Source organism: Drosophila ananassae, chromosome 2R, assembly GCF_017639315.1.
Source record: "Drosophila ananassae strain 14024-0371.13 chromosome 2R, ASM1763931v2, whole genome shotgun sequence".
NCBI classification, from domain to species: domain Eukaryota; kingdom Metazoa; phylum Arthropoda; class Insecta; order Diptera; family Drosophilidae; genus Drosophila; species Drosophila ananassae.
The window spans coordinates 5,942,722-5,961,781 of record NC_057928.1 but is presented as its reverse complement, the minus strand read 5'-3'; the positions used below and the strand labels follow the sequence as shown (position 1 = coordinate 5,961,781).

Below are 19,060 nucleotides of genomic sequence, written 5' to 3'. Positions count from 1 at the left end.
ATCGGGGGTTTTGAAAGTCCATTCAAATAAACAAGTTGGAATTTTCAGCAGTTAATTAATTTTTGCAACTGCCGTTATTTATGATTATTTTTCCGCTACTCCAGCCAAGGACTGTACAATTGCAGTGGCCAACAGTGTTTGAAAGGTGATACTCCAGGAATTATTGCATTTTTGAACTCGTTGAAGTACTTTAAATTGAAGGGCTTTTGATGAATGATTGCATCGAGTGAACTTAATGAGTATTGTTGTTTGGTGGCAATTATCAGTTCTAGTGAAAAGGGACAACTTAGTGATTTAAAATGGAAAGGAACATTTATTTTCAAACTTAAATCATTGAGGTAGGCTAATGCTTATATTTTTTAACCTGGATTCTAGAGTTTTATTTTTAATTTAATAAACCTAACATTTGCACATAATGTACATACGGAAATTTTGGAACAAGATCAGAAGAGTCACAGGTAAATTTTTCTGGAACTTCTTAGAATCCAGTCATCAGATTGCTTTCGGTAGTCGCCTTTCTGATTTGGAATTTAGTATCTAGGGGATGTCCATCTGTTACGTAATCACTGTTTTGTCGATTTCAAGTCCCCCACCAATATCATAACATTTTTATTTGTTTATGACAATTTATTAATTTATTTTTGTGTATTTATGGCAAGTAGCTTGGGAGAATTGTTTACAAAATAGATAATATAGAAACAATTTTTTTTAAAATTGATAAAAAAAAATTAATTTAAAAATTGTTAAAATCATTGCATTGTACAGATTATTTTTAGAATATTTTTAAACTTAAAAATATTTGAAATTTTACTCTTGGAGGCCATCGCGAGGCCATTTAAAACAAACCACCTTATTTTAAACAATAGATTTTTGAAAATTAAGTAGTTTTAAATACAGCAGTTAAAATGTGGAGCTATTCGAGCGCTGAGTATGCATTTTTTAAAGTTTAAACTTTAACAAAACCTAGTTTTAAAAACTTTCCTCCATCGTATCTAAAACTTGAATTTTTTTTAGTATACTCAGTACATGTAATCTCATCGAATGAAACAGAAATATGAAAAATGGAAAAATTACAAGGTTTTGTTATAGCAAACAACAACAAGAAAAACTGGAATTATAAAAGTTTGCAATCTTTATCATTCTTTGTCTGTCTGTTTCACCTCGAACTAGTCTCTTAGTTTTAATAAATTTTAAACTTTGCAGACATCCTTTTTTTGCACGTAAGACTATACTATATATAGCATAGGATATGGGTCGACTATATACTATAGCTGTATATAGGATACAGTTATATATCCATTCTTGTTTTTAAAGAAGCTTGGGGCAGTTTCCAAAATGTTCATTAGAAAATTGATTTGATAGTGACATTTTCATAAGAATCGGCCAACTATATACGATCCGATATATATCTAATAATATACGCTGTTACTTAACTAGAAGGGTATATCAACTTTCTTTCTTGTTTTTTATGAGCACTAAAATGCAAGGTCCTATTGCTTGGAAGGTATTGCTTGATATTAATATTTTAAATACAATTTCATATATTTATGAGTAAAACATATTATTAAAGATATACACATGCATATATACATATGTATATTGGTCTTTATAAGAAATACATTCCAATGAATAATAAAAAAATGAAATTTTTCTCTAAAAGGCATAACAAATTAACTACAATTTTTATTTCCTAGCCGTAAAACTAGGATACAAAGTGTAGTCCCACCAAAGACTGCAACAAAGACAATATTATGGCTAACCGATCAAATGCTCGGCCCAATGGCCCAGCAAACAAGCGGCCGCTAGATAAGCTCTTCTTCCCGTCCACTGCCCCACTTGATAAGGCCGAGCACCCACTCTGCCAGGGGAGAACTCTCCCTGCCCGAATGTTTGACACAATCCGGGTGGCTCGGAGTGCCCCAGAAGCTCTCACTGATAAGGATTGCCGAGAGGCCGCCACTCACATCACACCAAATTTTAATCGCAATCGCAATGAGCGTTTACAATTACACATGTTTGCGCCGCATTATCGCGACAAAGACCAGCGGCCGACTGATGGGTAGACTCAGTACAACTTGTCGGGCTTTGCGGTGCGGTTCTATTCGCGTTCCTCGAACTTCAGCGCACTCTCCCAACAGCATCCTGCGACAAGGATTCCCAACAGCCCAGCGAGAAAATGCTGCGCAACAGCTTTAGCCTGGCCCAGAGCCTGCGCAACAGCTTCTCCAGCAACGCCTGGCGAGCGGTCAGCTCGCACGGACCCAGGCAGCCAGTGAGTGTGGTTTATATAACGAGTGAACGGTGCAGTGATTCCAGTGGACTTCGATGGGAATGCTCTGGGATGCAAAGTCCGAGTCTGCCGTGCGATAGTGACAACAGACATTTGGTTTATTATCAGTTCTTTGTGCTCAGGTCAACAAATTCAATGAACCAAAGCCCGAACCGGTACGGAACCGGATCAGGGAAGATGAGTTTTTGTTTTGTGTTTCGGGGAGAAATTCGCCTACCTTTATCCATCTGAATTGGTTTTCAAAAGGCTTATTACACGGGCTAGTGCAATTTTTCGAAGTAAAGTTATAATCAGTCAAAACCAGATGAATGAGGAAGCCTCCAAAATACGAAGTTTCTGGGTTACCAAGGAAAAATTTTATTTGTTTTTTTATTTTACCCCATAAAAGTCTACTCTAATGAGCACACATATTCGTCAATAATATTGCCCATATTTTAAAACGCCGCCCGTCAATCTCTGATGACATTAAGAAATCGGCAGACTGTTGACCGATAAGCGGAGATTAAAGTCGATTTCAGCGAAGGGGAAAATTGTAGCACCCCGAGACGTAGCATGACGTGCGAGCGTGAAGCCATTGTCTCGGGGTTTCTGGATCCCATGACCCAGTGAGACATACGTCCGTTAGCCAGGAGGGCGGTGAGCCTCCGTGGGGGCCCTTCCCAGTATAGTGCTTTGTTTTGATTGCGCAAGCCTTTCAACAGCTGCGTCGATTGGGATACCTTACTGGAAAGTTTCCCCGGCACTTGGGCCTAATCAGACCAATCGACGCAACAAAACACTATCGCCAATGGGCCATTGCACATATAAACTAATACATAAACAACAACAGCTTGGAAGGGTTACCCCGAAACCCATCCGGAGCCATAAACTGGGCAAATGGGCCATCAAAACGGGGGTCCGGCTAATTGAATGCGAATCGATCGAAAGACTCTCGGCCCGGGCTGTAAATCATATACAGTTTCGTCTTGATTTCCAATAACATGCACACCAGACAGGCTGATAGAATGTTTTCACAGCTTGACAGCTGTCCGCTGGGTCGGCAATCGAAAAACGTGTTCAAATAAATTCTAAAAGTGTAAATATTGTGTTCGGGGAAGGGGTTGCCGTACAATAAACTTCAAACCCCTTTAAATATGCAACATCATTTGCCCAACTGCCCTGATGGCCTCGAGCAAGGACTGTGCCCTAGCCATCCTTCCCTCTGCATTTGCATATGTCCGACATTGGGCCCAGCCTTTGACACTCAAAACGATTCGCCTAGGTCAGGGCCGCTTGTGCCCTTCAACCCCCGCCAGCCAGCTAAACCACCGCCCCACCACCCCATTGACTCACTTCATTTTGACACGTGTTGGCAGTTATGGCGCCTTTGGTCTTGGTCTCGGTCCCGACTGCTTTTTTATTCGAGCTGTGCGTGTGCGAGGCAAGTCTTAAAAAACATCGGAACATGCGGGCCAGCTGGGGGGCAAGGGCAAGGGAAACCGACAACACAATACCCGGTACCTGGCGGAACAAAAGCCATGACGTTATAAAACAACAATACCACAAGAATGAAAGGCTATCTTTAAAGTAATAGTATGTCATACCTATACTTATTGATTTGATGTGTGGACACATACGAGCAAGCCTAGATATCTTCAACACTTAATAACGCTGAACAATTTGTAAAATAGGTTAGGTTAGGTTAGGGCGGTGATGCAAGGGGGTCATAGAACACCCCCTCACTTCCACTTGAGCCGCAAGGGCTCCTTGTGCTGCCGCTGGAGCAAGGGTTTCACCGAGATGCTACCCCCCCCCTTCCTGTCTACCAGGGTGCGTATAAATGCCTAGACTTCCTATGGCGGCCCATGGTCCCAGCCTGCTTTTTTTATGAAGGCGACCAGTCCGCGTGGAGAGATCTCTGAGAGATCGCTAAGGTCCGAGAGTTCTTGGGACCCAAAGTGTTTGAGCCTGCTGCGTCCAAGTGCCGGGCAGTGGCATAAGAGGTGCGATACCGATTCTACCTCCTCTTCATCCCTGCAGCTCCTGCAGAAATCATTGTGAGGGACTGCAAGCCTGGCCGCGTGCTCGCCTATTAGCCAGTGCCCAGTGATTGCCCCAATCGCTAGGCTGCATTCCGGTCTAGTCAGAGCAATGAGTCTCGCCGATCTTTTCTGAGAGCGTGTCGGCCAGATCAAACGTGATGTTTTACAGGTCTGGAGATTATTCCATTTCCTATTGGCTGCCAGGTCGAAAAACTCCCTGCACTTTAGCCTGCAAGTAGCCAAGGGTATGCCTACAAGTTCTTTCTCCGGTAGGAGAGGGTTGGTAGTCCCTGCCCTAGCTAGTTCATCTGCAGCGCAGTTTCCCTCGTGGTCCCTGTGACCGGGAACCCAGATGAGGTAGATGTCAAGCTGTTCAGCCATCTCGTTGAGAGATCTGCGACAGTCATTGACTGTCCTGGAGTTGGATGCGAATCCGTCAAGTGCCTTGAGCGCTGCTTGACTATCTGAGAAGATACATATTGTACCCCGATTTCCCCTTAGAGCTGGGGATTCAAGTGCTTCCTTAATGGCTACTACTTCAGCCTGGAACACACTGCAGTGGTCAGGGAGTCTGAAGGACTCCTTTAGGCTCAGATGCTCGCAAAAATAACCGCCTCCCACCTGGCCGTTAAGTTTTGATCCATCTGTATAGATATGAATGGAGCCCTCCGGTCCCGGTATCCGGGCTTCCCATTCCTCCCTCGAGGGGATTAAGACTTTGTAGTTAGTAGTGGGTTGGTCGACGGGCACACAGTAATCCGTACCCCCCTCAGGCATGAAGTGTTGTAGGTCCAGTCTGGTATGACCGAAACTATTTTTGCTCCATAGGTTTGCCTCCCGCAGTCTTATTGCTGCCAGAGTAGCTGTCTTTACCCCCATCAGTTCAACTGGTAGTAGGTCAAGTATAGTGTCTAGGGCATCACTAGGCGTAGTGCGTAGACTGCCTGTCATACAGACTTCCGCCATGCGCTGCATCTTCCTGAACTTTTCCCTGCATGAGGAGTTGTCTAGGGCGGGCCACCAGACAACAACACCATAGAATAGAATTGGTCTGATGATCGCTGTGTATAACCATCTGACCATCTTCGGGGACATTCCCCATTTCAGGCCTACCGCCTTGCGGCAGGTATAGAGTGCTATTGCCGCTTTTTTAGTCCTTTCAGCGGTGTTCAACTTCCAGTCCAGTTTCCTGTCTAGTGTGATACCTAGGTACTTCGCACTATCACTAAGTGTTAGTGTTTCTCCTAGGAGCTTCGGAAGTCTTAAGTTAGGTATTTTGTACTTCCTGGTGAACAGCACGAGCTCTGTCTTGGATGGGTTGACTCCCAGCCCGTTCTTTTGCGCCCAGGCCGACAGAACTTCGAGCTTCCCTGTCATTAGGTCGCATAGCGTCTGTGGGAATTTCCCCACGAAGGCAATAGCAACATCGTCCGCGTACGCAATGATCTTACATCCGCCACCCTCTAAGGAACGTAGTAGGCTGTTAACCGCCACGTTCCAGAGTAGTGGTGAGAGTACACCTCCTTGTGGGGTGCCCCTCTTGACGTATCTTCGAATAGTCGAACCTCCAAGTGTTGCCTCGACACTCCTGTTAACCAGGATCTGCCGTATTAGGTGAGTTGATCGATTGTCTATTCCAAGTCCCGTCAGTGCGTCGATTATTGAGCACGGTAGGATGTTATTGAAGGCCCCTTCTATGTCTAGAAAAGCCACAAGTGCGTATTCCTTAAAATTAATCGCTCGTTCGGCGATCATAGTGATATCGTGCAGGGCTGTTTCTGTTGATCTGCCCCTTTTGTAGGCATGCTGAGAGCATGAGATGTCATTTGGGTTAATGCTAAGTTGTAGATGGAGACTTAAGAGTCTTTCCATCGTTTTAAGGAGAAAGGAAGACAGACTTATAGGTCTGAAGTCCTTGGGGGTGCAGTGGGATGGTTTCCCCGCCTTGGGTATGAATACAACCTTCGTGCACAGCCATGCCTTTGGTATCATACCAGTAGTGAAGACTGTGCTGAAGATTTTCTTAATCCATTTCCTTAGGTTAATACCGGCTCTGGATAACTGAGCTGGTAGAATACCGTCCGGTCCCGGAGATTTGAAGGGTTTAAAACTGTCCATTGCCCATTTCAGGTTTCTGTCACTAAGTAGGTAGTTGAGCGCGCCCTGATGACCCTGGCTACGCATCACCTGGGTTGTTCCTTCCGAAGAGCAACCCGGGAAGTGTGCGTTGATAAGGGTCTCCAGGGTTTCCAGGCTTGAGGTTGTCCAGCACCCCTCCGTGTTCTTAATGTAACCTGCGATGGGGGCTGTAGTAGAGAGAATCTTTCTTAGGCGGGCGGCCTCTGATGTCTCCTGAATGTTGGTGCAGAAATTGGCCCAGGCAACCCTCTTTGCCTTGCGCAATTCTTTGTTATATTGCCTAAGTTCAGCTTTATAGGTTTCCCACGCCTCGTCTGTGTTGGTACGGTGCGCGTGGTTGAAGGCCCTACGTGCATTTTTTTTGTAAGGGGCTAAAGACGAGGTCCACCACGGAGGCTTCTTCGATCTGTTGCTACCTATCCTTTTTTTGGGGCAGGCCTTGTGGTAAGCCTTTGCACTAGTCGCAGTAAGCTTGTCTACCATGGCGTTAAGCCCCTCATAGGTCTCGATGGTCTCCGAAGGCGGTTCGCCTAAGGATCTATCTAGTATATTTTTATAGAGCTCCCAGTTAGCCTTCCTAGGATTTCGTACTGCTTGCTTGGTGAAGTTTTCAAAATTTACTACTATCTCAATATAGCGATGGTCTGAAAATGAGTGTTTGTCAAGGACTCTCCAGCTGGTGATTGCATCAGCCAGGGAGTGCGAGAATAGTGTGACATCAAGAACCTCCCTTCTGTTCTTGACTACGAAAGTGGGTTCTGAACCTCTGTTACCCACTAAAAGCTTAGAGCTGAGGATAAAATCGAAGATTGACTCACCCCTCTCGTTTGTGTCAGTGCTTCCCCACTGACTGTGATGAGCGTTGGCATCGCATCCTATTATTAGGTCGATGTCCTTCCTTTCGCTGTCTTCCACAAGCCGCCTGAGTAGCGAATGGGGTGGAGGTCCTAGGTGGTCGTGACCCATATATGCCGAGCATATTCTTAGATGGCCGTCTGGGCCCTCTATCGATGCGGCTACGTGATCTTCATTGCTGAAATTTGGTAGCAAGAAGGTATTAAGGCTTTTCTTTGCGAGTATGCATGCTCGCTTTTTACCTGTTACATCGGCTGTGTACAGCCTGAAGTCCGACGCCCCCAGACCGAGAATCCTGTCTCCGTGGATCCAGGGTTCTTGGATGAGGGCCACGTCAGCTCCATCCTCTGCAAGATGGAGCAGGAGGGCGGCGGATGCCACCTTACTGTGATGGAGGTTTATCTGCAGGAATGTCAGGGACATCCTTTAGATTCTCCACCACAGTAACCTCCGCCTCGGTGTCGGAGCCCAGCAAAGAGTCCTCCTCCATGCCGACGCCTCCAAGAGCCCTCGCCAGGTCACTCTCCTCTGAGGTGTACCCTTCCAGAATGTCCTCCTCCACATCCGACATTCCTTCTGGGCGGACCTCTTCGGTCGGTTCCCCCGAGTCTAGCTCCTGTGCGTCTATCTCCAAGTCGATGCCTCCAGGTTTACTCTTCGCATCCGACTTGTAGATCCTCACCGCAACGTGCTCGAACCCGTATTTGATACGGCTACCGGCACCCTCCAGGATCTTCGCAGTCTCCTCATTAAGAGTGAGGACAACCTGCCTTCTCAGTCCCACTGCTTCCTCCACCTTGGCGACCCTCCAGTCCGCCGTAGGGAGTGTGGGATTGCAGATTTTAAGCATGGCCAGAATGGTGTCAGGGTCCGCCGGCTTCTCTGTCAGCCATACGCGGGCCCTCGGTTTGCTGGGGATCTTGTCCCAGTCCACCGCCTCCAATCTGGCTCCTGGGTAAACCTCCCCAAGCGACGCTATCATTCGCTTGTAGAGGCTTACAGACCTCGCATCTTGGCACGCTATCACCTTGATGCTACCCTGGTACCACCCTGCATCTTCGCAGTCCGGTGGGGGTCCTCCGCTCTTGAGCATCTCCTCCATGAAGCGCCCATGCAGCTCATTTACTACCTTACGCCAAAGTTCCTTGGGGATCAGGCCATCTTTGGAGCCATTATCAATGACCCCAATGATGGTCCTGCCCTTGGTAACTTCGGCGAAGGATCTGCTACTCTGTGTCTGCACCTTCTTCTTCTTAGCTAGGGGCGCTCCACCGTCGGTCGACCTCTGCCTTTTCGCACTCTGTGCACTCTCCTTGGCAGAGTCGCCTACTCCTGTCGGCTTTTTTGGGTCCAATCTGGCTCCCGCTCTTGCTGGCTGAAAGTCAGGCAGGATTTCTCTCGCCCACTTTATAATTTCGGCCTGATCGGGATTGGACTCCGCCGATGGGTCTGCCCTCATTAGGATGAAGGCCGCTCTCCTCCTGTCTTTATAGGAGCCCTTCCGCTGCAGGGGGCCAGCAGTCGTCGGACCGGGGCCTTCCTTAGGGTTGCCGCCGGTGCGAAAGGAGCTCGATTCAGGGATCTTGCCCCCCACACCGTTCGGTGGTCCCATAGTGAGCCCCGTTTTGGGGGTCGGTGCCTTGGCATCTCCCCCTACACCGGCGCCGCTCGCCTCCGGATGTTGTCCCTCAGTGGGGAGCTTCGCCATCCCAGCATCTCTTTGGCCTCTATCTGCCTTGGAGATTGACGGATCCGAGATCCCATTTTCGGACTTTCTTAGGGAGTTCCGTTCTCCACTGTTTGTTTTTTTTGTTATATTGTTGTTGTTCATTTTTGGACCCACGAGTAGGCGGGAAGGGGTTCGTCCATCATGACATAGCCCGCTTGTCATGATAAGCCTGGCTAAAACTGAGGGGTCGGCCGGTCCCCCAGAGTCCGCATATTAACGTCCGTGCATCCCCCGGACATGCATCCCTCGGCATATGCTGTTCCACCTTGGATTGGGGTGATTTGAGGAAGGGAGTTTTCTTCTCCCCGCCCGACTACAATTAGCCAGCATCCTCGGCAGAGACATGACCTAACCGGGACCTGTTACCAGCCGCCCTCACGTGGAGAGTATAGTCGCACTACCATCGGTGTACACAGTTACGGCACATGAGCTCATGCGTTTCTCCCCCTGTTGTACCCGATTGGCTGACGGCCTATTTGTAAAATACTCATACAATTATAACGACCGTGTTCCATAACGTGTCTCGGTTTATACTCATGTGTCATACGATTGGCTAAAATCATAAATATGTAGTACGGGGTATCTTGCAGTCGAAAAAATCATATACCCGTCTGAGCTAAGCGTAATATCTAAAAGAAAAGAATTTGGTGAGGATTTAAATAAAAGCAAAAAAGCATTTCAGTTAACGAAAGCAAAACACTCAATTTTACCTCGACTGATGGGTCAGCCACGAAGGTTGTTATTTTCATGGTTTATTGGAGCCACAGCACACAAATGACTGCATTAATTGTTCCGCAAATAGACCAGTTTCTTCGCATTTCATTGGCCACAGACGGTAAACAGACGGACGGCACGACTCCTTTTGGAAAGAGACCCCTGACGACCCTGTCAGAAATCGATTGGACAGCATCTGAGGCGTGGGCTGAGCCCTGGGGCGACTACTGACCTTCGACTAATTGCATTCGGTATCACGCATACGCCACGAGAGCCGGGGGAAAAAGTGTGGGTTTACGGGCGTGTGAGTGGCACAAAAAGCCGTAAAAACATTTGTATTCCATTGTTTTTGGGGTTCTTGGCGATAGTGATAAAACGTTTCTTTGCGATAACAGGCCGAGAGCGCCCAAACAATTAAACAAAGTAAACAAATGGAGCAGTTGTGATTGCCGACTAGCGATTTTATTGAGCTGCACTTGACACTTGCCATCGCCATCGCCATCGCCATCGCCATCGCCGTTGTCGGTCGAATGTAACGAAATCACAATATTTACGCCTCAATTTGAGTTGATTTTTCGAAAGGAAAAAATTGACACGACAAATGCGGCGAGTTATGTGAATAATCAAATCCCCGATTTGATGTTATTGCGCCTGAAAGGCAATCAGAGCTACGGCCTAATGAAAGGAAAAAATGGCAGGCAGACAGAGGAAGGAAAGCAAATAAAAACACTTTTTGATTGATGGACGGATGAGGTGGCGTGGTGAGCTGCAGCTGTTGGGGTAGGAAAATAAATTCTGCTCTTTCTTGGCAGTTATCTTTCCGACATGCTAATCTTATCTCACTTTTCATGCTTCCTATGGTTACCCGTTAAAGGCCGTCTCCCCACTGTCCGTCCCTGGAAGTGCAAAACTTGTTAGGCAAGTCCGGCACTATGGTTATATATTCTCAGAAGCCCTTTTTAAGCTTCACTTTATCAGAATCCATCCTGCTCTGTGTTTTCGGAAGCTATTTCGATTCCTGGAGTAGACCGTTGTAAACAATTAAGTTCAGGACTTTACTCATTTTAATTGAAGCACACCGGTCCATAATTTATGGTGTCGGAATGCAAAACTTAATTGGCCATAATCCCGAATTGATTATCCAATCCCCGCTGGACGCGAAAACTTATTGGCCACGCGCCGCTGGCTAAAAAACCAATTAACACACATAATTATTATTAGAAATTGGAATAAGGGTGTCGGAAGAGGGCCCTATGTTATAGTTTTACCGATTACTGATTAAAAACTGATTAGGTGCATTCGATTGGGACTCTTTAATTAATTGGATTGCCATTAGAACCTCGATTTGTTGTTTTTGCGGCTTAGAGTGCTGCTGTCGCAATTTATGACCTCACTTTGCTCTGTTTTCCTCGATTGACGGCGATAAGATTCAGCGATTTATTGTTTGATTTCAGCTGGTGTCCCCCGAACGGCGTCTGGAGAAGGCCCATCCCACCTTCACGGAGCGCAGCCAGCTCAAGTATGCCCGCAGGCTGGTGGTCAAGCTGGGCAGTGCCGTCATCACCCGGGAGGATAATCATGGATTGGCCCTTGGCCGTCTGGCTTCTATTGTGGAACAGGTGAGAGCAAAGGGTATATAAAATTTGCCTTATTCCGCATTCTTTAAATGCCAAGGCAAATATTTTTCTTGTTAATTTTGAATTTATTGAATATTTATAAAGTTAAAGATCTTAAAACCAACTTTGTATGAAAATCTTGTACCGCCAGTCAGCGTCACAAGTTGTTAATTTAAAGAAAATTCATAAGGAGAAATATGGAAAAATTATTGTAATAAACACTTTTTAATTTTCATTTCGATTGACCTATTTTGGCAGGTTGCCGAGTGTCACCTGGAGGGACGTGAGGTGATGATGGTGACCAGTGGAGCGGTAGCCTTTGGAAAACAGAAGCTTGCCCAGGAGCTGCTCATGTCGCTGTCGATGCGAGAGACCCTCAACCCGAAGGACAGCAAAGAGGTACATAGCTGTGCGGGAATATTCAAGTTTGGCCCACTAATCCATGATCTAACCACCTTTCACTCCCGAAATTAGTTTGACGGCGCCACTCTGGAACCACGAGCGGCGGCTGCGGTGGGTCAGTCGGGTCTGATGTCGCTCTACGATGCAATGTTCGCCCAGTACGGCGTCAAGATAGCACAGGTGGGTCAAAATCTCAATCCTAGCCTACCCTAATTGGGACACACAGATTTGAGCGAAGCGTTCGTTGCGTTTCAGGTGCTGGTGACCAAGCCGGACTTCTACAACGAGGAGACACGCAACAATCTCTTCTGCACGCTCTCCGAATTAATTAGCCTGAATATTGTGCCCATCATAAATACCAACGACGCCGTTTCCCCGCCGATGTTCATACGTGACGACGAGCCAGCCGGCGGGGCCAGGCGGGTAAGTGGGATGCACGTGACCAGGTGAAGCAGCCGCTGACTCTACCACATCCTTCCCCTTCAGGGCATTCCTATTAAGGACAACGACAGCTTATCGGCCATGCTGGCTGCCGAGGTTCAGGCCGACCTGCTAATCCTCATGTCGGATGTCGATGGCATCTACAATAAGCCGCCCTGGGAGGATGGCGCCAAGCTGATGCACACCTACACCAGCGACGACAGCAACAGCATCGAGTTTGGCAAAAAGTCAAAGGCAATCCCCGATTCTTCTCCTCCTCGACGCTTTCAGCTAACGAACTTATCCTTCCCAGGTGGGCACTGGCGGCATGGACTCAAAGGTGAAGGCGGCCACCTGGGCACTGGACCGGGGCGTTAGTGTGGTCATCTGCAACGGCATGCAGGAGAAGGCCATCAAGACCATAATTGGCGGCCGGAAGGTTGGCACCTTCTTCACGGAGGCGACCGAGAGCTCCAACGCCGTTCCCGTCGAGGTGATGGCCGAGAACGGTGAGTGGACCACAGGGAGTGGCTTAAAGGATAATGACGGAGAATGATGTGGCTAGTTGTAGAGTAGGAAAAGGCTTAGATAGCATCAGAGAGGTCTTCGCTGCAAAGCATAATTAGCCGTTTCGGTGACGGGCATCTCTTCGGCAATGTCCAACCGCATTGATTGCCAATCATCCAGGACAAAGCTGTAAGCCATTGCCAGTATCATCCGCTTCCACACCCACTAGAGGGATGGTGTTTTTCCTCCTCGTCATTGGCGAGAAAGTTCCGAGATGTTAACAACGAATGACAAGTAGCCGTACCAGACTAATGGCCATTACGGCTTGTTCCACCTAAACACGGAGCAAAGGAAACGACTGGGCTGGGAAACTGGGTCATCCCGGGCTATCTGTTTGGGCTTAACCCGTCTCAGGCAGCGGTGTTAAAAGAAGCTCTAACTATGTCTTACCAGCTGTCCTTAGGTTCCAAATTAAGTCGCACATCATTGGCTGCCCAAAGTAAAATTCTTTCATCCTTAATCTTTTATAAATTTTTATAAATTTTAATTTAAAGATCTTAAAGACCTGAAGTACTACTTACTAGTCTTTACAAATTTTTAGAGACTTTCTTATTGACGCTTGAGTGGGTTAAAGAATTCAAGCTGCGTGGGAGTGCTGCTGTTATTTTTAGTCGGTTTAAAAGTAATTTAGTTGTTGTTGAGACTAACTTGCAGCAGCTGGCCAAAGTGCCGTGTTAATTAGGCAGATGCAACTTGATTTGGACGCGACTAATCCACCGTCTCTCTCGCCCCCAGCACGTACCGGAAGCCGCCAGATGCAGGCTCTGACCCCCGCACAGCGGGCCAGTGCCGTGAACACCCTGGCCGACCTGCTGGTGAGTCGCGAGAAGTTCATCCTGGAGGCCAACGCCAAGGACCTGGCCGAGGCCCAGAAGAACGGACTGGCCAAGCCACTGCTTTCGCGGCTCTCCCTCAACTCCGCCAAGCTGAAGAACCTCTCCATTGGCCTTAAGCAAATCGCCGAGGACAGTCACAAGGTAAGTGAACTTAATTACTGGCCACTTTGTGGAGGGGTCACCCAGCAGCCGGCAGCTTGGCCCCACGGCTCCCGTCCAACTGACCTCCTGAAAGGTTCGGCAAATTGCATTTGTTGCAGTGTCGAAAAGTCAGCCCCAAATTGAGTTAGCCCAGGGAACGGCGTTGGGATTTGTCTGGCCCGGCAAAGTGGCCATTTCATGAGCTCCAACAAAGGCTATGTGCAGTTTCCAAAGCTTTAACAGCATTATGAAATCTCCAAGCAATTTTACACTTCAACAAAAATTGACACCCCAGTCGAGGGAGGGCATCTCAGCTGCAGCAGCCGGAAAGGTCCTTTCCCGACTGACCAGTGACCTAACCAGCTTGTCTGAGAGCCAGTTGTCCCCTCGGTCTGATACACCCGAATGCAATGCCCACTGCAGGGTGTGCAGGGTACGAGGCAGCTAAGCAAGTGGAAGATAAAAGACGAGCTCCTTGTATGCGGTCTCGTTTGCTGTCTTGCCAGTGACATTAGCCCGCATTCCACATCCGCTTCGTCCTTGGTGCCTCCTCCTTTGCCCTCTCCCTCTCACCAGACAGAGTTGATCGAATATCGCCGAAGGTAGGGGTTCAGCTGGGCGACCACCCTTTCAAGCCAACCGTTTTATTGGATGTGATTGTGCGGAAACGCAAAAAGTTTTCCTCCATGCTGCTTATTTTTTCTGTGGCCCAACAAACTTTTTTTCTCCGAGACGGGGACATGAGTTTATTGTAAAATGGCAAGCGAAATTGTGACACAAAATGGCGGCAGCGTAAAAAATCATAAAAAACGCCAACCCACTCACGGAGCTAACTGGGAATCCAGAAAAACCATAACGCACTCAATAACTGTCGTTCCGACGACGGAAAGTGTTTCTGTTTTTGTCTCAGCTTATTTTTTTGAGATTTTTTGTGGAGCGACAGACAAATTCCGCGGACCTTCGGGCTCAAAAGTTCACTAGTTGAGGGCCAGGGTGAGGGTATCAGGGTAGTTTTCCATCAGTGCTTCAGTTTTCAATTACCCCGACTATTTACAGCGTACAGTCTGGCATATGGAAAAGTTTTATTGCGAAATAAATGGGCTATTTAGTGAGCCGCTGTATAGCCAGATTTCGGGGACGAGATAATGCAAACTACGTAGCGAGAGCGGAATTGGAGCCCCATACGGAGTCTTCAATTTCCGCTTCGGACCTTCATAAAGTTACACATTTCTTACATATTTCATGATCCGAACTAAGGACTCTCTGCCCCCGACTTATCCAATTGCCCCTTGCAAATATAATTTAAAGTTTGACGTTCCCCAATGCCAGAGTCAATAATAATGACCGTATAACCAAATTTAGCCCGAGCCGATTGTAATGGTTAAGCGGGCGAGGAGGAGTCCTTCGCCTGGCCGGAGGTCCTTTTTATGCAAACAAGGCCAGTCAACGGCTGTCAGCAACCTTCCAGCTCAGGCCACGCCATTCCGGACCAACCCGCAACCTCTTTATGTTATCTGCAGCCAATTTTCTAGAGATTTCTCATAGTAGGAGGAGGGGGATGCAGGAAGGATAGGGGGCGTGGCACATCCAAGTGCAGGGGCGTTGGACGGCAGGCCATTAAAAATAAATAAAGATTACGACGCGACGAGCGACTTGATTTATGTAACGCCTCAAAATGGACGCCAGGGAATCGAACGGGGGGGTTGGGCGGATGGAGTGTCCTGTGCTGGTGAAACTGTCGCATAAATATCGAGTTATTTTTATAGCCCTGTCCCACATGGCGTATGCGTTATGCGATTTATGCGACTTGTGAATTGACTTGGCGACTGTTATTATTCTTTATCCCTTTCGACCCTGTTCCTTATCTCTCATCTGGGACTCCTTCCTGCTTTTCTCAGAATGTGGGTCGTGTCCTCCGACGCACCCGGCTTGCCGATCATCTCGAGCTGAAGCAGGTCACCGTCCCCATCGGCGTTCTACTGGTCATCTTCGAATCCCGCCCCGACTCCCTGCCCCAGGTGGCCGCCCTGGCGATGGCCTCGGCCAACGGCCTGCTGCTCAAGGGCGGCAAGGAGGCGGCCCACAGCAACAAGGCCCTCATGGAACTGGTCAAGGAGGCACTGGCCACCGTGGGCGCCGACCACGCCGTATCCTTGGTAAGTTCAATTCCACTATACACAAATCTTGAGGTAAAATTTCAGCTACAATAAAAGGGTTTTATTTCAAAAAGATAAGTCAAGTAAACAGAACCCAAAAAGAAGCTCTAATAATTGAGATTCTAGAAAGAACCACAACTGATTTGAATTTGTTGTTGCGATTTTCAATTTGAACAATTTAAAAATAGCTATTGAAAATAAAAAATAAACGAATTAAATCATCATGAAAGCCAATTATTATAGTTATGACAGTATATAATAACCAAAAAAATGTTCCAAATATAAAAAAAAAAAACAATACTAAGTAAACACATTAGAACATGTACTTTCAAACTCTTATTCACAATTTTTATATTTTTTTATTTTATTTATTTTATTATATTTTACTTTAGTAAAATCGGATTGTAAAATATGATTATAGTCTAATCAATGTAGTTTAAAATTAAAGATTCAACCAAGTTATTAATAATTATTATTTTTCCAAGGTTTCCACGCGAGAGGAGATCAGCGACCTGTTGTCCATGGAAAACCACATCGACCTGATCATTCCTCGCGGCTCCTCCGAGCTGGTCCGCAACATCCAGCAGCAGTCGCTACACATCCCAGTCCTGGGCCATGCCGAGGGCGTCTGCCACGTGTACATCGACCGGGATGCGGATCTGCAGAAGGCGCTGCACATCGCTCGGGACGCCAAGTGCGACTATCCGGCGGGTAGGTCGTAAATCCTCTGGACCGAACCATTATTAGATCCAAGTCCCTCCTTTCTTACAGCCTGCAACGCCATGGAGACCCTTCTGATTCATGAGGATCTGATGAGTGGCGAAATCTTCACCGACGTCTGCAATATGCTGAAACGTGAGGGCGTCAAAATCTACGCCGGGCCCCGTCTAAACCAGCAGCTGACCTTTGGCCCTCCGGCGGCCAAGAGCCTGAAGCACGAGTACGGAGCCCTCGAGTGCTGCATCGAGATTGTGCCCAGCCTGGAGGAGGCCATTAATCACATCCATACGTACGGCAGTGGCCACACCGATGTCATTGTTACGGAAAATGGTAACGAACGCTGGAAAATTGAAAATTAATTTCGATTTCTGCCACCGATGTTGAAAAATTGTAGGGTGACCTCTACACCAGGGTTTGAAGCGGTGAAAGGTCTATGTCACCGGCAATCAGAGGGGATAAAAAAGTAACTTTTCCAATTAAAAATGGTTTCTCTTTAATTTGCCAACTGTCCCTATTACCTTGAAGGTAATTAATCAGGGAATAGCGTGACCACTGGCCACTAATCACTTCCAACTGAAAATAAGCAGACAAAGTGACTTCAAGATAATTGTATTTTCATTCAAGTGACACCTTTAATATAATTTCCATGCCCTTTTTTAAAGTCCCTAAACTCTAAAAGTTATAGTGCCACTTGCAATAAAGACCTGCCTTAAAAAATTATACTCAAGATGCATAAAAAACGGTCATTATTCGAAGCACAACATTTAATACTCCCAGTCCCAGCATTTGTGTGTCGTGCCGTGAATGGCATGGATGTCCCATTCCGCCACGTGTAATTCAATTTAGCTCTCAATGCCATGCCACCATGCAGTTCTTCAGCAATTCCAACTTGCAACCAAAAACCAAACCCGAATCCTAATTCAAGTCGGGCAAGTTTAGCGTGCAACTTTTGCATGCATGGAGCCGGGCAGCTCGTGCCCCACATACCTCCACACACCCCATCGTGCCACAACAAATTTAAATCATTTGGGAAATTAATTTTATTCAACACTTTTGGCCGCTCGTGTTTGCATTTGCACACTTGCCCGCATTTTCCACAATTCCACAAATCCACAATCCGGCAACTTGTACATTTCTCCGCTTTCCATTTGCAGATGCGGCGGCCAAGCAGTTCCTGGGGAGCGTGGACAGCGCCTGTGTGTTCCACAACGCGAGCTCCCGGTTCGCGGACGGCTTCCGGTTCGGCCTTGGCGCCGAGGTGGGCATCTCGACCGCCCGCATCCACGCCCGCGGACCGGTGGGCGTGGAGGGCCTGCTGACCACCAAGTGGATACTGAACGGAGAGGACCACGCCGCCGCCGACTTCGCCGAGGGCGGGCGTCGCACGTGGCTGCACGAGACCCTGCCCCTGGACTAGCCCCTGACTGGCCCCTAACCTAAGTCCCACTTATTGTAAGTCGTAGTATCCCGAAGTGCCCTGTTCCAAATACAATTTCCCCGTTTCATCACCCTACGTGATTCTGTGTGTGCATTTTGAGCGAAGGGTAATTAAAAAGGGATCGGGGTGGGGCAGTGGCGGGGCGATGACAGCCCAGCCCCACGGATGACAGCTGCATGGGAGAAATTAATTTGAGTGAAAAATATTTGGCGAGACAACTTGTGTAATTAATAAAGTAAGGTAGCCGGGGGCGGTGCTGTGCTGGGGTGTAGTTTAAACTGTCAGCCCGTGTTTCGGGCTTAAAAAGTTTCGCAGAGCAGCGAGCTGGTAAAGGAAAGTAAACTGAAAAGCGCGGAAAGAATTCCGCTTAAAGTTTCAATCTTTGTCGAGTATTATAAATGTGCGCGCACTTCTATTACAAATCATAAATTAGTCGAGAGACGTGAAGTACAGCTAAGAATAGCCGCTGCCCTCAGAACTCTGCAGGCTGCTCGCTCCTTGCTGCTTGCTGCTTGCTGCCGTTTGACCTCTGGCTCTCTCCCCAAAGTGCAGCATCTCGAACTTGGTATGCAACCGCGTGGCAAGTATTTTAATTTTTATGCACACCGTGGCAACTTTCTCGGCTCTCTCGGCTGAGCTCTCCTCCATCGTGCGCTCCTTTACTTTGGCGAAAGTTTTTACGTTGCGTGCTGGCCGCATAGGAAAAATGAAAAAAGGACTCGCAGGAGCAGCCGGGGATGGTCATGGCACCAAAGGTGCTTCGTCCTGTCAACGCTCAAACTTTTTTCGGAACCATTTCCCCCAGAAACTTCAAGTCAAATCTGTGCCGGGGGCGACTCAACAGTAACAGGACACAATGAAAGTCCTGAAATCCTGTTTATTTCACAATTATTAAACATAAAAGAAATAAGTTCCATCCTCCGAATTCGCGATATTAAATTTTTTACTTCTTTTTTTAAATTCTTTGCAAATGTAATTGTAAATAAATTGTTCATTAAAAACTTTGTAATAAGGTT

General features: G+C 47.3%; 1 protein-coding gene across 1 annotated transcript; it reads left to right on the top strand.

Moving 5' to 3' along the window:
* The first annotated feature begins 2,059 nt into the window (after positions 1-2,059).
* Positions 2,060-18,119, top strand: LOC6493806 (delta-1-pyrroline-5-carboxylate synthase). The gene is made up of 12 exons (XM_001958438.4): positions 2,060-2,272; positions 11,203-11,367; positions 11,623-11,763; positions 11,839-11,946; positions 12,022-12,189; positions 12,253-12,441; positions 12,500-12,695; positions 13,489-13,730; positions 15,629-15,886; positions 16,372-16,597; positions 16,658-16,936; positions 17,761-18,119. The coding sequence occupies exons 1-12, from the start codon at positions 2,177-2,179 to the stop codon at positions 18,021-18,023; spliced, it is 2,331 nt and encodes a 776-aa protein (XP_001958474.1). The 5' UTR covers positions 2,060-2,176; the 3' UTR covers positions 18,024-18,119.
* Positions 18,120-19,060: the final 941 nt, after the last annotated feature.

What these genes read in the sequence shown, in the direction of transcription:
- LOC6493806 (XM_001958438.4), top strand. Translation starts at nt 2,177, where the DNA reads ATGCTGCGCAACAGCTTTAGCCTGGCCCAGAGCCTGCGCAACAGCTTC. An exon ending in ACCCGAAGGACAGCAAAGAG is followed by an intron (nt 11,764 to 11,838) that starts GTACATAGCTGT and finishes TCCCGAAATTAG; the next exon opens with TTTGACGGCGCCACTCTGGA. An exon ending in TGTCATTGTTACGGAAAATG is followed by an intron (nt 16,937 to 17,760) that starts GTAACGAACGCT and finishes TTCCATTTGCAG; the next exon opens with ATGCGGCGGCCAAGCAGTTC.